This window comes from Lingula anatina, chromosome 7, assembly GCF_051362555.1.
Source record: "Lingula anatina isolate TDL-2025a chromosome 7, LinAna3.0, whole genome shotgun sequence".
Taxonomy (NCBI): domain Eukaryota; kingdom Metazoa; phylum Brachiopoda; class Lingulata; order Lingulida; family Lingulidae; genus Lingula; species Lingula anatina.
This window is the reverse complement of record NC_141773.1, coordinates 345,168-363,686: the sequence shown is the minus strand read 5'-3', so window position 1 is coordinate 363,686 and position 18,519 is coordinate 345,168. Positions and strand designations below refer to the sequence as shown.

The window sequence follows — 18,519 nt, the reverse complement described above, 5'->3', positions numbered from 1 at the left end:
AGAGAATTCAGCTTACGTAGATTTACGTAAAAAGTAGCCTTAGGCTAAACAAAATTAATAAGTTGGTTTACAAGCGGTGACTATAAATAAATAAGGTCGGTAGACGCATTTCATTTTTAAAATGTCAAATATGGTTAATGAGCATAGTAACTAAATTCTATGGTCTTTGGGGATTTAAAAATAATATCATTCAAAGGGTTATGTCAAATTCAAGGTGTAGGTGACTTAAAAGCATAAAAACAACATCATCAATGATTTTCCTGCGGACAATTGTACATTTTCCACACAACACAGCCCTATCCAATGCAATCAATTAGGGTAGGCCGCGCTTCCGGATAGTTAAAAACCTTCCTAGAAAAAAAAAACAGGGACTTTGAAGTCGATATGGATTCATTAATCATTAGTAATTATTTGTCGTTTACCCCAGGAAAAGCCATCCAAAACGAACAGTTGTTTTCCCTTTAAGTTTCTATACCACATGTGGCTTCTCAATACTGTGTCCCGAAGTCCACCGCTTTATCTTCCATTTATGATCGATATCCCGCTTAAACCCGTCTCAATATAAACTCCAATGAAATCTCTTTCAAAATTCCTTTTGAAAATCGCGCGCTATCAATGTAATCAGCGCTATATTCAGTAATATATAGCTATAGACCTCTATACAGGTCAAAAGCATATGGAAAATAACCTTTAATTATTTAGTCGGTATATGGGCCAGTTGGTTATCTCATCCTTGGACTTTAAGGCTTGGCCCTAGCACACGCTGACTAGCCACTCACCTTTCCTGTAGCGATAAATACAGTCTATATCAGCGTCACGCACCACACCTTACAGCAGATATTTCAGTTCACCAAGCTTGTTAACGCAGTTGTCTCGACACGCCTATTCTTGGACCAGTTATTTATTTCAAAAAGGATATTTCTCAACGAAGACTGTAAGGTACGTTGTTCAGGTTGGGTTTGCTGGATTTTTAGATTTGTGGGTGTTTTTAAAAGGTAAGGTCTATGCCATTTTGAGCAACAGGTGCGCCGTGTCTCAGAGCCGCCATGATATGTGAGCTGCGCCCTGCTATGAGAATGAACGCCGCTGATATTACGTATCTTTGCTCAACAATTGGTGGCTTGTGTTCTGCAGATTTTATAGAATTACGATGTTGGTACTTCATCCCTCATACACTAACTACATGTGCATTCGCCAACGAAGTAGGTCTTGTTTGTGTTAATTAATGTATCACGATTAGGCCCCAGTTTAATTTTACAAGCAGTCTCTTCACGTTGGCTGTCATATGAAGTGGTACATGTATGTACTGTATATAATGCTGGCAAATAATCACTGGACTAATTATGCTTATCCTTCCATAAAAAACTTTAAGCAATCATTGTTGACTGGTCAAATCATACATGTTCTTGCTGATTGCAATACGGCTTTGTGTTGGTTATTCACACACAGCGGTTGAGCTTTTGATATTTGAAACATATCGTAGTTATTAAATTTAAAATAATGTTTTTGGCAAACGTAATGGATATTGAGTCACAGAATTAAGTCAAGGGGCATAAAAACAGAGTCGATAAGGCTCTAAAAAGCGCCTAGAATTTTTTTAAAATGTAACTTTGGTACGCCGTCCACATGTCTCGACTTAATGTTCACGTCTTCCCGTCAAAACGCTCGTTAAAAAGGGGTGTATCGTAGACCCCCCGGGGGGGTCATCCTGGTTAACATGGGGTCAGGACCTCGGGGACTGTCTCGTGGACTATATCGACCTAGGCATTGGCGGGCATTGACATAACTAATTATACATGTATGACGCCTCTATTGAAAAGTCCATAGGTAAAGTTTTACCTGCCAATGCCATATCAAATCACGCGTATATTTTTAACGAGGCAGTGTTGGTGAAATAGCACCAAAATAACATAAACATATATTGATAAAGAACTGATTAGATACGAGAAGTACGTCAGTATATTGAAAACACCAACAATCACACACATATCCAATCTATGAAATTAAGATTGAATGACAAGTAGGCCTCGGTTTGTAATCTATTGAGAAATATGCTCATGGTGTAGGTTTTTCAGCGATCATAAGAAAATGTCTCATGTGTTCTTATCAAATCAAAAGATTCATCTTTCAACGCGAAATAATCGATACGTATTAGATCAGTTTTGAGGGTTCCGCCTAAGTTGTAGTATTAGACATATTTCACATGTTATACTGAGAGGTCAAGGAGGTGGACGCTCGTTAACACGTCTATATTTACCGTCCTTCGGACGCTGTACAGAGGTTAATATATCCAAGAAGACCCACCTGGTCCACACCTGGGACAATATTATCTACTGGCATTACTTCTTTGTGTTTGTATGTAGCAATAAAGAGAGTGACCTCCTTATCATCCGTGTTATGTAATCGCCCGGTGACATACGATACGAAAGACCTTGGTCGGGAACTACATAATGAAGGTCACTGACCCCGCCACCCCCCCCTCCCTCCTCTCCCTCATACATTTCCCCTTTCAATCAGGATACATAGTAAACTGGACACTAAAATACTGCCACGTTACACTTGTTGTAAAGGAAAAATAAATAAAAATTGATCGTGTTATTTCCTGATGTGACTTTGCAATCCAGTTAGCAGATAGGTAAACTTTATGTCCGCTAGTATGAAATAATATCAACAGCACAGGACTAGAAACTAAGTAAGGGTACTTTCCCAGAGATTTAGATCGATCTAAAGATTAAGATATAGATCGACCTAACTCCCTGGGGGTTTACGCTAAATACAGTAAATAAATAAATTAAGAATTTAGTTTTGAGATCAAATTAAAATGCGTCACTGCACTTGGATAAAAGCTGTTTAAAAAGCGTTTACTGCCTTTAAAGGTTAAAAGTCTACTGTTGCTTGGTAAAAACGTAAAAAGAGATGATGCAGGGTGGAAAGAGTCTTTCATGGTGTTGACAATTCTTTTCTCCATCCTGTCTTTAAAAATATCATTGGGGAGATCCTGCCCGATAATCCTGCTTGCAGTTTTTACAACGTTTGTTAATTTCTTCCTTTCCTCCCCAGCTGTTCCATTATACCATATTATAATTCCGTACGCTAGAATGCTTTCAATTACAGACCTGTAAAAATTGACTAAAATAGACACGCTATCAGTAAAAGTTCTCAATGATCTTAAAAAATACAGTCTTTGCCGTGCCTTCTTTACACTCTTTGCGGTGTTATCTTTCCAATTCAATTTACTGTTAAGGTGTATACCAAGTAGTTTAAATTCCTCTACCCTACTAACTTCAACATTACCAATGGTGAATCGTACCTTTACATTCTGATTTCTTCTAAAATCCACTATCATTTCTGATAGTGTTACTCTTATCACTGTCTTATCATCGTCAAGCCGTTCTAGCAAGCTACATGATATAAAAGTAATAAAGATGATAAACATATAATAATAGTGAATCACTGATAAAGATGGACTTTGCTTTATTTGGCTATGGCAAACAAATTCGAGCAGGGTAAAATGTACCTCTTGTCATCTTGTCCGAATATGGGGCAAACTAGGAGTTAAAACACTCCTTGAGGCAATAATGTCCAAATATAGACACTAATTAACTGTTACATTTCTCGGAACTGATACCTTATCGCCCTTATATAGTCTAAAATAAAGACACTGCAAGTTGTCATAAATAGCCTCACGACATTTTAATTAACTGGACTTGTTTGTCGGAAATTGAAATCTCAGGTGTGATAGTGGTCTTGATAATCTTTCCGGCTCGGTCTGGTCTCCTCATGACGTCAGGTAGACTATTTCCGGGTCTAGTAAGGTTATAAAGACGTCCCTGGTGAAAAAAGATTGTGAAAAGAAAGAAGGAAAACGCTGTGTGCTATCAGATCTGCTAGAGTAGGCGTACAGTACATCATCAGTGTTATGTTATTTTCTAAAAATACCATTTGAACAACGTCTCTTAAATGTCAACAGCTTTCACTAATTCATGAAATCACGCAATCATTACGCAATTTTTAACCCGGGGCAGACGCACTATACCACGCGCTTTTAATATTGAGATACAAAATCTAAGGACTAATGGTATTAAATCGTGTCTGTCTGTATGTTTTTTTTTTTCAAGATGGTCTTGTTTTATTTACTTATAGCCGTATGTGACCTCTGCTCACGCGTTTTAAATGATAAGACAGTAGTGAAGTCCCCATAGAGACCCTACTAGTAATAATATACCAGGGAAAAGTGGACGGCACAACACAGTCTCCCCAATAGAGTATGTAGAGATTTCTACATGTGTCTGACTATACAATATGATGTGGTAAAAACAACCACACATAACTTAAAAAGCCAAAAGAAAATATATATTCTCCATATCTGTGTTTGCTCTGTGGTGTTGCAACACACGTGCAAGTTCAGGTGTGTTCTCACGCTGGTCTTCCCACCCTGAGAATCCAGCGTCCCCATCCCGAGAGTCCAGTGTCCCCACCCTGAGATCCAGTGTCTCCACCCTGAGAGTCAAGTACCTCGCGAAGAGTGCTAAGTAATAATTATTAAACTGAGTCACACAAAAGAAAGATTTTGAAACCCACGTCGAAGCCGAACCACTGCAGTGAAAAAATGCAGTCAAAATAGAGTTTATTTCCAGTCTGTTTATTCTGGTTATTTTTGAAAACCTCAATCAGTAGTTCCACATGCATTGTCATTGTAATTTTGACACCGTAGGAGAGGGCTGAGAATGGACAATAGTAGACATGGAGGTGGAGTCACTATTTGGTTCAGACAGCGATGAGGAAACCTACGCCCCCGTCCTAAAAAAGGAAGGGGATGCGCAGCTCGCTCTCAGCCTATGCCGACTTTAGAACATGAATCTTTTGAATCATTTGTGGTCCTTTTCCCTCCATCTTTGCTGAAACTTTAAATTATATTTTAAACTTGTAAATGATTTTTAAGAAAACACGAAAATTTTGACAGCAAACTAGCTTCAGAGACTCCTCTCAATTCCTGCACACATAAATAGGGTCTATAAAGAGGAATTCATCACGGTATGAGAGGCAGGCTAGACTAATTACTAGCCGCGTGGAACTAAAACTCAATACTCGATATAGTGTAGATGTAGGCCTACATATACATGTATATAATAACGCTAATGGCCGGGAAAAGGCACTCATGCGAATTGTACTGCAGGTATAACACTGACTATCATGCACGGGAAAATAGACCAACGTCATCCAGCAGCTCGCGACTTGGCATATATATATTAAATATCGTGAAATCACGCACTCATCACTCTATCTTCAGTTTGAGGTACTATATAATGCCATTAAAACAAAGACTGGCAGGACGTTAACATTTTGTGTGTCTCTATGTCTATCAAGGTGATCTTTTTTATGTATTTAAACCATGCCAATATAAATCTTGTTGTAATTCCTAGTACCCAAAACGTACTCCAAGTCGTCCTAAAGAAAAAGCTTTTATAGTATGTATAGCAGATGAGTATTGCGACACATAGCCATAAAGCACCACTTTATATATATATATATATATATATATATATATATATATATATATATATATATAAATAGACTAGGACTGGTAGACAAGCATCTCAACAGAACGCTTCTGACACTAAAGAGTTTCAGAGGCTGCAGGACGCTCCGCCCCCTAACGAATATGGCGTTTTGAACTATAGGTAGGGGGAAGTTGACTGTCACTTCTCTCAGACTAAGGGTGGGTATGACCCGTGTGCCTCAATGTGAAAGCCTTTGGGAAAACTACAGATATCAGATAATTGATTACCTCACTCCGGGAGACAACGAACACGAGGACTACATTAATGAATCATTTCTCTTATTAACGCATGTCATAATAAGGCGTGTTTCTGTCCGGGAAGGACCGGTCTTTCTTGGAACTTTGGTTCTCAGCGGGAGGTATGATTACAGTTAGCTAACCACGGATTTATCTAATTAATGGCTAAGGGCGTATTCCCACTAGATTACTGTCATCTTAGCCGGCTTAAGCGTCTGTCCCGCCTACTGAAAGCTGTAAGGGGGTAATTAACTATGGTGCGCGCTCGGCTGACTGCAATTTAGCGTGAACCCCCAGGGAGTTAGGTCGATCTAAATCTTAATCTCTGGATCGATCTAAATCTCTGGGAATACACCCTAACAGGTTCATCTAATTCATCTGCTGTTTCTGTTGACCCGTAAAACGTAGCAGATGAGGGGCCAGGATGGCTATCATCTCACTTAATGGCCATAAATCGCCGCTTAATTAGTCCAGATACATGGCTTTACCACTTTTACCATTTGTTTGGGATCCCTAATGAGGGTAACCAGGACTTAGATTATGAAATTAAATCTTATGAAAGCCTCCCAGGGGAAGCGGTGCTTGACAAACCTATTACAGTGAAAGAGGTTAAAAATGCCATTAAATATCTGAAAAATTGGAAATCACCTGGGGAAGATATGTTGAGAAATGAAATGCTGAAAGCTGGGGTACTGTATTTTGCAGTTGTGCTCACTAAATTATTTAACATGGTGCTGAATACATCTGAAATCCCTGAATCGCGGAACCTTGGAATTATAATTCAGCTCTTTAAATCAGTAGAGCATATAAACCCGGAAAACTATAGAGGCCTTTGCATAACTAGTTGCTTAGGGAAATTATTTAATTCAGTTTTAACACACAGGCTCATTCAACATATTAACAATGAAAACAAATTAAGTGAAGAGCAAGCAGGTTTCAGGCCAGGTTATAGAACAACAGATCATATATCTTTTCTTTGAAATCACTAGTCAACAGATATCTCAATCAAAACCATGGCCAGAAATGCGCAGCATTCACGCGATACGCGAGGGCGCTACAGTAGGGCTTCACGCACCCTGAGCTTCAGAGCTAACTTGACACTAGCCTTTTCACTGTAGCCTATCTCCATCGTGTCAAGTAACCTCTGACGAAAATAGTTTGACCTATTTTATATAAGCCAATCGAATCCATGTTTCAAAATTTTTCACCAAAGTTTGGTGAAAACGCTGATTGGTTGATCGTCAATCGGCAATCCTCGGCTGATTCCGCAAGCTCCATACTGACCAAACATCGACATAGTTATTGTCGAGTGCGGAGACATCCGAGTAGTTCCGAGTGGTTCCGAGTGCATAACCGTACACAAAGAAAGCATGGAGTATATCGGAATTGAAACCAGAGCAGTATGATGCCCTGCATCATTATCTACTGAGGGATGATGTATTTTGCGTGCTGCCCACAGGTTACGGCAAGTCCCTGATATTCAGCCTTATCTTTGATTGGTCCGGATTTGAACAAAGCGCGCTTTGACTCGTTCGCGTTCATTGGCTAGATCGTTCAATGAGTCATTGAGTGCGGGCTTTAAATTTGATTGGCGGGCGGCGGGGGCACTCGAATCTGGTCAGAGGTTACTTGACACGATGGAGATAGGCTACAGTGAAAAGGTTAGTGTCAAGTTAGCTCTGAAGCTCAGGGTGGGCTTCACGTGACTCAACTAGCCAATCACAGCACAACAATGGCATCGCACACAGACTCTGTGATAAGTGCTCAGCCCATTTTCAAGTAGTGTTAGTTCATGGTAACAAGCGTCTGACATGTGCAGAGAAGTTTATTGTAATATATATTGTTCTTATTGTTACATTATTAAATCTAACTCTGTATCCAAGTAGTAACTATACTCTACCAAGTCAGGTACTGATAATGTGCAGAGGTCATATATTCCAGAATGAGCCATTGCCACTAATTTATAACTTTAATTTTGTTTAATATGTTATTCATGAAAGAGTTCATGAAAGATTATTTTAATTTGTTAAATCGTGATCTTATTCTTTTTATATTCAAATGATTGAATAATGTGGGTAAAATTGGTCTTCCACTTCTTATTTGCATTTTTCCTTTCCTACAAGATTATTTTGGAACAGCTGAAGCATTAAAATTTTTAATAAATAGCAATCTGAAAGAAGAATTTTGCATTAGGCCTATTATTAAATGATGATAGGAATTTTGGATTAAGAGATTAGTTAAATACTGAGTAGTGATATTGTCAGTCAATTTATGTAGAATCTGATAATATGATTGAAAATACTGATTGAATCCTTGGCCTTGCACTGGGCAGTTTCACATTTGTGCCAAGTGCTTTTTTTGGACTCCATTGTACAGTGGTAAAAGTTCTTCAATTGCCATGAAAGTTTTTAATCATACTCTGTATGGTGCTGCTATCTGCTGGTACTATCCGCAACGAATTAGGCTTCGTTCACATGGAATGTCTATTTTCTAAAAATCTATTTTCTATGGGTAATTCGTGATAATTGACAAACTAACGGCCTGATACCGATAGACAGCAACGCTGTGCTATGCTTCAAGCAACTCCTGACCAAATATCGCTAGGGTTTTTAAAAAATACTGTTGTACACACGTACAAAGAAGTTTGCCGTGTATTGCCTAGCCTACCCTCAGCAAAACGCACATATTTTCAGAAATAGTGATTTTAGACGGTAGATTCACTCAGAAACAAAGGCAAACCAAGGCTTCATTCACATGCAATGTCTATTTTCTAAATTCTATTTTCTATTCGCGGTATGTCTTATGATCACGGTCTATGCCCTGAATATCCCGCCGCGTAATTACTGGCAGCGCGAGCCAGTTACTTATAGTAACTTATAGTAACTGGCTCGCGCTGCCAGTAATTACGCGGCGGGATATTCAGGGCACAGACCGTGATCATAAGACATACCGCGAATAGAAAATAGAATTTAGAAAATAGACATTGCATGTGAATGAAGCCTTGGTTTGCCTTTGTTTCTGAGTGAATCTACCGTCTAAAATCACTATTTCTGAAAATATGTGCGTTTTGCTGAGGGTAGGCTAGGCAATACATGGCAAACTTCTTAGTACGTGTGTACAACAGAATTTTTTTAAAAACCCTAGCGATATTTGGTCAGGAGTTGCTTGAAGCATAGCACAGCGTTGCTGTCTATCGGCATCAGGCCGTTAGTTTGTCAATTATCACGAATTACCCACGAATCGCGAACCCATTCATTTTCCTATGGCAATCTAGCAACTCATTAAAAGTGCACGCATGCGCAGTGGACTAAGCGTGACGTCATGGAGTGCATTTCTGGGGATGCAAAAAGCTATATGCATGTTTCATTGACATGAGAAAAGCCTTTGATTCAGTGTGGCACAAGGGACTTTTACTGAAATTGCTGAAACTGGGGAGGTGAGTGAGAGGCGGAGAGACCATTACAGGATTAAGCGGTCTTCCTTTCCTGTAGACCCGCCATATTTAGGCCTAGCTAGTTCTCGTCTCTTCTCATTCTGAATGGTCCCATTATCCCACTCTCTTTAATTTATACATGGATGACATTAAGGAGGCTTTATACTCTTTGAACCAGTCCGGTGAAATTATCAGGCCTACCCAACTACCAGACTCGGCACCAAATGATCCTGAATTCACCGGTAGATCGAACCACACTACACGTTTTCAAGTTGTGCATCAGTACGTGCGTCGAAGTATCAGACGCGACACCGCTCTTGCCTAGTACGCGATATGATAGTGAGGGGCCGGTGAAGGACCCCGAATTTCTTTGGTATTTTAGAGGGCGAACGGTGTCATTTGGTAAGGTTTAGAACTATAGTTCAGCTAGTCAAAATTTAACTTCAAGAGAGGACCATTGGTGTGGTTTTTTCAAAAATTGAAGGGAGGGGGGTCAGGACCTCCCTGACACCCTCACCCCTAAATCCGCCACTTGTGGGGGCATTATGTTCTAAAATGTCAAAGAATATTACACCTATGACAATAAACAGTTGTTTAATGAGATGACACATGGCCTAGTATATCTGTTTCAAGTTTGATTTGACAAATAATTCAAAGCAATTTATCATCGATGATACAAGGTGCTTAAGTGCACAGATAAATCATTTTCGCTGTCAGACACTGCTCATACCTTTTTTTATCAGATAAATAGTTCATCATTTCTGAGCAGCCATACTATGGGCTAGCACGTAGCTTATAGACAACTGCCCAGCTTCAGTGTGCAATTTTTCTGGAAAAGGGAAATATAAGCTTAAGAACTGGTTGAGACCGCTGAATGAAAAATTATAAGTTATAAAAATAAAATGATAACTAAAAAGTCATTCACAAATAAATTCATTGTCGTAATTTTGGGGGCATGAACAATGTACATGTAATAGAAGACTGGTTTGTAACCGGAAACTCTCTCAAAATCTGAAATATGTGTGATTACTGTCTGGAATCATGTCCCGTTCTACTCTGTATGACACAGTGCCTTACGTACGTCTGAACCTTTGACCCGGTACTAAAATAACGACTCCGAATAATACCCATCCTCCTTCTATTGTGGTGCAACACAAGGACATCATCTATATATAAAACGAACTCTTTCGTGGACAGTACACGGCGAAGACACGGTGGGAACGCTTTCAGTTGTAGATGGTCGAATAAACATGGGTATGAAATAGATAAAATAATCTTATCTAAAATAATCTTGTCTGAAATATCCAAGTATTTTTAGAATTGTAAATAGTGACATTCTTCGCTCCACGCCAGCAAGACTATATTATACGGGGTGTCGCATGTGGGTTATTACTATTTCATTTTTTCTACGCACTATATGTATTAAGATAACTGCCGTGATAATGTCGGTGCAATTTTCACATTTTTAAAAACTATAATTATGGCAAGATATTGACTTAGTTATTAACGATCCAAAATTATTAATAAAAGGTCTACACTTTTGGTGCTGTACTCTCTCTCTCTCTGTCTCTCCCTCTCTCTGAAAACGCTAATACATATACGGGTCACTATCAGTTTCCTAATTGTAGTTTGGTCTCTAGTTTTTTCTCCTAAAGGATCAATAATTATATAAAAACGGTTTGCGTGTAGCTGCCGCCACCTTGATATCAGCCTTCGTTTCCCTGGTTTCACACGATTGCCCGTGTTCTCAGAATAAACATGCTCAGTGGACACACAGATACTAAAACCCGAGTTGATAATTCTCCTTCAGATACTTCACACCTATAGTCCGCAAAATAGAGCTTGGAAGTCGTGCTTCAGTGTATTTATACAGATGCTTTTGTATTCGTATTTATTGTGTGTTATAACAATGAATAGGAATTTTCCATTAGATTTTCACAAACATTTCCCTGGCCAACGTTGCACATATCTGACCATCGAGAAATTTTGCTTTAAACATTAATTTAAATTATAAGAAAGAAAGAAAGAACGACCAGCTGACCTCTGTTAGAGAGTAGAAAAACATCAAACAAAAATGTATCTAATGCAGGGTCCTTTGCATGTCTAAAAAAGCTGGAATATCCTTTGCCATCAAATGAAAGAGAAAGCGATGAATATGAAGGCCTTTTACTTTGGCTCGTGACAGTTGATGCATTTGTAGTAAGAGTATATACCTATGTACAGAGTTTTAATACTAGGAGATAATCAGGTAAGGATATTAGGCCATATGAATCGTATATTTTCCCTGCCAAAGCCAATCGATTTTAACGATGTAGTCACGGCTGCGAGCTTGAAAGAATCTGATCCTTCCTCTAGGATACTCACGGCTCTATATGCTTTCTAAGAACAGTGTGCACAAACAAGAACTTGTCCAATTTGTCATCTGTCATGTTAGGTGAAACCTGTCCAGAGCTTCATTACTGGCCATAGTAGGCGGGAATTGGTGGCCTTAAATTAAAAACAGGCCTTCGATTTCATTTTGAAGTTTTTTTCTTGTTTCAGGCCTTAGTTCTGTAGTGTCACTGTTCTACTCAATAATGTCACAGTGTCAATTGAACCTTTTCCGTCCGAAAATTTTGTCTTTTTTTTTTGACAAAGCTGAAGCAAGATATGCAACTTCACATTTGTCCTCTATTTAAAGTAATTCTATTATAATTATTATAACCATACGGTTATTCCAGTAATTCGTTCTGGTTACATATATAAGCGCGTTTCTCCCTTCTAAGATTTTTCTAAATTCTTTTAATAATTGTGCTTAAAACACATGAACCATAAGTTCTAGCAAGTCAATTTAGTCTTTACGGCCTAATAAGCTATCATGGCATTGTCGTCATTGGGTATCATGTTGCTAAGAAACGACATGGTATTCTCCTGCGACTTTGTCAAGCATCGATAAACCTTGGCAATTATGAGTTCTTGTTTTAGATTGAAACAATCCGTTTTTGGACAAATACGGTCTCTATATATGTAGCCTTCACCTGCGTCTGTCGATGTTGTCGCCGAACACATTTCACTGTCATCGCTGGATCACTAACATATAGTCCTCAAACTGACTAGAGTGATTTAAGGACTAAAATACAGGTTGAGTTTGAAAACCAGCCTGATTGGCTCCCTCCTGAAGTCAAAAAGTTTTGTGAATTTTTTATTTCCCCCACATTTGCATTTTTCAGAGTGTGACTGTGAATTCCCATTGGCCTTGGACTCTGTGCTTGTTACTCGTTCTGGGTTGCCATGTTAACTGTAGTGCATAATTGAATATTAGTGTTTTAACGTTGTTTATATCGTATACACAGGGGCAGATCCAGGATTATTTCAAGGTGGGGGGGGGGAGGGTCGGAACGACAGGCCTCGGATGCGAAGCCAACCATCACCTGCTTGGCGTTGGATTCAGCTAGACAAAATTCTTCGAGGGGAATATTGGTGTGATATACTTTTTCAGAATCTCTGACACCCCCCTCTCAATCTGCCACTAGTATATTATTCTGCCCCCAAACTGATAAAGAAACGTTTTTGTGCACGGTTGTCTTCAATTCAATACGAATCCGTTATAGTCCACTAAAGCTAGGCGCCTTCAAGTGCTTCAATGACCTTTTCCCAGCCTGGTTGGTGGCTGTATCTCCCCCGGCATGGAAAGAGAGAGATAGAGCTGCACACCATGTTTTACATGTTATCAACTAGATAAGATATCCCTCTTCCTACATGGCCATAAAACATTAATATCTGGACAAAACGACAAAATTTCCGAAATAGTGTCGGATTTCTTAATCAAAAATGTCTGAATCTTCTTCTATTTCTGTTCTGGCGCCTACCACTCTCACCTGATGGCCTATTGCCCCCCCCCCCCATAATTACCTTTCCCCCATGCCCTGTCCCTCACTCCCCTCTAATGCCACTCATGTCCTCGTCACTGTCTTTTCCTTGATTATTATTATTATTATTATTATTATTATTATTATTATTATTTAATTTCAAAGGTGAGCATGTAATGCCTAGGCGAATTGCCACCTTCAATTTTACTGCAACAATATTTAACTCTCTTGAGAATAAAGTTGTTTAAAAAAAAACATGTTATCAGCGTCTGGTGTAGGCCCCGTTTGAGAGATGATATTGTTTCTTAGTGACTATCAAACATTTTGATTTGCTTGTAATCATTTATTAATTTGACACGTCAATTGGTGTTGGGCACGCCAAACCACTTTGTGTGGCAGATAGATTGGTGTTGTTTAGATAGGAGAAAATAACTTTACGTTTTCCGGTAATAAGTCGTTAGTGATCGCATGGGTGAAACTCACTTATATTTATTTGTTTCTGACGAGGGAGCAGTTAATTAATTAAGTGCTTTTAGGCAATTACTTGGTTGATCCCCAAACCACTTAACTCTGTATAGGATTTAGTTTCGAACCACTTAGTGTAAAATTGCTTGAATTCAATTTCTGTGTTATGTGTTTTGTTTTCGGTATCACTTCGAGAGACATTTAATCTCTGATCAGAGGTTATGGAAGCTACAGGTGAATGTTGAAAACAAAAGACATAACACGAACATCTATGCTGGAGGAAACAAACTGGCTTATATCAAAGTTGTGATCTCTTCTCTCGAAAGAAAAAGAACAAAAAACGCTAAAAGGGCAAGGCAACAACCACCTGGGCATCAAAACGCTGCCCCATTTGATATTGATTGGTTTTTGCTTTTAGCTGCAGTTTGAGATACATGACAATAAGTGTAATCTGTACATGTGCCCGTCAATCAGTGTAATCTGTACATTTGCCCGTCAATCAGTGTAATCTGTACATGTGCCCGTCAATCAGTGTAATCTGTACATGTGCCCGTCAATCAGAGCCAATTTGCCAAGGAAGAGCGTGCAGAGCGAAGCCAATTATGATCATGATTATCAATATATATATATATATATATATATATATATATATATATATATATATATATATATATATATGAAGAGAGAGAGAGAGATGTTAAAAATATTATGGACTGAACACAGTAGTAATGAGGAAGTAATAAACAACCCTAAAAATAAAGTATTATTATTATTGAACACCGCCAAGAAAAGAAAATTGACTTATTTTGGGCATGTTATAAGAATAGAGAAAAGACAATTTGCAGCGGTTATTTTTAGAAGGAAAGTTTAATGAGAAACTAGGGAATGGAAGACCAAGAACAACATCGTTGGGCAACATAAAAAATGGACCAATTTAAAACATAGTGAAAGCATACCAATGGCACAAATTCGAAAGGCATGGCGACCCATGACAGCCAACGTGCTGATTGTGGATGACACCCAATCTCAGCTTTCATTCATACTAACGCTATTTCGGACTTGCTTGTCGCCAGACAATTTTGAAGACAGGGGAACGTTAATATATTCGATACTGCGATTTCTGAATTAAATACTCATTTGCCTACGCTGCGTATGTCCTTGCAAATGAGAAACTTCTGCCATGGACATACAGGATTTTGTCTAAAACAGTCTCTGAGTTGATTACATGTCATGAACAAAATGTCAAAGCCAAATCCTTAAAAGCGCAATCCACTTGACAATATTCCTAGGTTTCCATTTGTAGTTTAGCCGTCACACGTTCAACTGTAGATCTGTACTCGTGGTACTTCTGGGCATTTCAGTGCGATTTCCCATTTTTAATTTAAACACTGCTTGGCCTGCTTTTACTGATGCTTAGAATATGTGGTCCCATGTTTTTTTGCAAATATCAAGTTTTACGGCATCGTTCGGATTTATTTTTGCATTGTTTTAGTTTAATCGATTTCACTCTAACTTTAGCCGGTGCGATTTTAGATTACGATATTTTATTAAATAACGTTAGATTAGTTTTATCCTTCAATACGTTTATCTAATGAAGTCATTTCTTGCTCTAGACATGACAGACAAGGGGAACCCACCGCCAAGTTATGATCCAGGACAGAACCAAGGATACCCTCCACAGCAGGGGTACCCTCCACAACAAGGGTACCCCCCTCAACCCGGGTATGCCCAGCCAGGGGCGGTGATGTACAGGTAAGTACCCCCATCCTCTATGTAGCCGCCCCATCTTTTTTCTCCCATCCTCCTCCTCCTCTCTCTCTCTCTCTCTCTCTCTCTCTCTGAATGTGTTGTGGGTTTTGGTAAGATGTGGTAAATGCAATAAGTAAATAATAATAATAACCATTTTTCAAACTCTAATTGGAAATAAACACCAAGGAATTTATCAATATGCATTTCCTCTATATGTAGCCGCCCCATCTCTTCCCCCACCCTCTCTCTCTCTCTCTCATTGTATTTATGTCCGTTTACACTAAAACAGTTTTAGATTAAATATAGCATCAAATTGGTATAGTTAGCTAAATTGTAGATTTTGGTAAGATTTGGTAAATGCAATAAGTAAATAATAATAATAATAATAATAATAATAATAATAATAATAATAATAATAACCATTTTTCAAACTCTAATTGGAAATAAGCACCAAGGAATTTATCAATATGCATTTCTTTTTTTTTCTGCTTACGTATGTTTAAGGTTTTTATTTTAATGTATTCTTTAATCAGTGCCATTCATTGTTTCACTGTATTTCCCAGCCCTGGTCAACAAGGCGTGGTGACAGGACAGCCCTATGGCGGCGCCACCGTCGTGGTCACCCAAGCAGCGCCGCGTCCGGCAAGCTATCTGGGTTTCTCCATATTTGTATTGCTTTGTTGTAACTTGCTTTGTGGAATCATTGCCTTAATATTTTCAAGTAAGTATTTCATTGATGGTGAATGGGTATGTCTTTAATTTATCTGTCCAATATTTCTAATATAACTTAATTGAAATTAAAATGGATTCCAATAGGCTATATAGTGAATATAACATGTAGGCCTACGTTTGAAACGGACATTACCACGTTTCGACCTTATCTCAATACAAGACTTTTTCAAATCACCTTGGTCAAATACCGTAGTCTATAAAACAAATGGATGAATAAAAAAAATTCAGTTTTAAATTACTCTCTATCTCTTCATTTCTTCTTTCCAGTGCTCACCCATCTTTCCCTATCTTTATTGTTTTGGCTCTATCTGTTAACAAATAGATATATAAATAAAATTATATATTTTCTTATGAAATGATCTTTGAAATATTATTTATTTATTTGAAATGGTATTTATTTATGATAATATTTATTTATTTATGTATATTCGTTTGTTTATTTATTTGAAACGATATTTATTTATTTGTTTATTTATTTATTTCAGTAATGTCCAGCAGTGCAGCAGACCGTGGTGACACGGAGACAGCACGTTCTCACGGCAAGGTGGCGCTGGGGCTTAACATCACCGGTATCGTGTCTTCAGTCATCATTGTGGTCGTCGTGGTCATCTTGGTCTTTACCGCCCCCTATTTATTCTGGGCAGCAGCCGCGTCCGCTATCAATACTTACGGATAGGCGTGGCTGGCAGGATATGCGTACAGTATAGGCGGATATACGTCTATGTACGCACAAATGTTTGCATTTGAGGTTTAAATTAATTTTTTTTTAACAATTGATATTGTAACTAATATTTGATTAAGTCTATTGATAGGAATAACGGCGCGAAAAGAATTAAGTGCACTTTTTTACACATTTATGTATCATGGGCACACATAGCTGATTATTAGGGCCTACTTATGAAATGACTTCCATACGATTTCTAAAAACAATTATCTCAGTTTGGTAAGCAAGAGCTTACAGTCATATAAATTTTACTTGCGGCTTTTGCGGGCACAGTTATTCGATTATTCGGGAAACTTCGACAGATTCTGTCGTTTGGATAGGCCTACCGAATATTCAGATCCATTCAGATGATTCTCAGGTTGACTGAAAGTGATTTATTTTAGTTATCATAAAATGCTTGGGCTAGACACGCACGCTTCTATTTGAAGACCGATTAGCCTATTTGTATATCAGCGCAACTGTGACAGAACATCGACCATTGGAATAATTTTGAAAAAGATTTAGGCCCTGTCATGTGAAATCAACTTTCAGTCTTTTTATGTGTGATACTTTCCATTTCCCGAAGGTTTGGTTTGATTTCACATAAATACATCACTGATATTTAAATTTGGCTTGTGATGAGTTATGATGAGACAGTTAAATCTTCCATTTTTCTTTATAAGATAGTCTATTATGGCCAATAGGACGATGCGTGTATCTTTAAATGTCATGCAATTAAAATGTGACCTGTTGACAAATGAAATCACCAAAATACCTCCATATATATATATATTAAGTAAGAAGAGAATTCGAAAGAAAAAAAACCCAAAGGAATGCGAAGCGATTATTCAAAACCCAACAGTTTTATCTTGCATTTTATTTTTTCTTTAATATTTCACAGAAGATGGATGAAAACAGTGTGATCAGTAAAATGTTTTAGTCAAACTTCTGGGTAACCTATTTCAATTTTTATTCCAAGATTTTATACATAAACAGATAATGTGTAGTATATTTTGTGTATTGTGATGTACTTAATGTGTGTGGACCTTCGTTAACATTCCCTCCATTACAGTGACTGTAGTACGGCACTTAACTTTATACTGTGGTGATATATAAAGTAGAAGAAGTTAGATGATTTATTACTCTAGTTAACCAAGATTTTCTAATCCATTAACATTATATAGTTTTGATAAGTAGACTTTTTTAAAATCTTAGAATGTTCCTCAGACATTCAAAAGTCGCATCGCGGTGGTAGGCTACATGTAACGTGACATCTGATATAAAGATGTGTTGCTTGCCAACAGACCACCTTTTTATCTTAACTTAAAACAACATGCACTTGTCGACAGAGGAGTAGGCCCTACTTAAGACTGCGTAGGCTTTCAATGTAATGAATATTTTCTGTAAAGAAATCACTTATTTTCTGAATTAACACTATCTGGAGTAGGCATTTCAAAGAATGTAGATATTTTTGTAAAGTGTATTTTGCTGATGAGATAATCAAAGAAAAAGAGCTCCATGAAGACGAAATGATTTGCTAGGAATCAAACACACACCAATGTTACTTCTATTTTTCTTTAAACCGTTATTATTATCTCCATTTCTTGTATGAATCATAGGCCTATAGGCCTATTTTGTAAATTTGAATGTTTTAAAAGTGCAGTTTTCATGTGTTGATGCTTTATCGACGGATAGATTGTCGACTATGCACAAATTTTATTGTCATCATCAAATAAAAATATTGATCGCATACCTTGTATAGGCCTTTTTTATTTTTACTAAAAGAGAGAGA

The 18,519-nt window shown here is 37.9% G+C and overlaps 1 protein-coding gene across 2 annotated transcripts; it reads left to right on the top strand.

Moving 5' to 3' along the window:
• Nucleotides 1-743: 743 nt before the first annotated feature.
• LOC106162587 (uncharacterized) lies at nt 744-18,477 on the top strand. 2 transcript variants are annotated; one of them, XM_087017896.1, is made up of 4 exons: nt 744-939; nt 15,157-15,295; nt 15,856-16,013; nt 16,510-18,477. In XM_087017896.1, exons 2-4 carry the CDS (start codon nt 15,159-15,161, stop codon nt 16,698-16,700), a joined length of 486 nt encoding a protein of 161 aa, XP_086874022.1. In that variant the 5' UTR covers nt 744-939; nt 15,157-15,158; the 3' UTR covers nt 16,701-18,477. The 2 variants fall into 2 exon arrangements, with proteins under 2 accessions (XP_086874022.1, XP_086874020.1); XM_087017894.1 differs by lacking the exon at nt 744-939 and adding an exon at nt 10,370-10,484.
• Nucleotides 18,478-18,519: the final 42 nt, after the last annotated feature.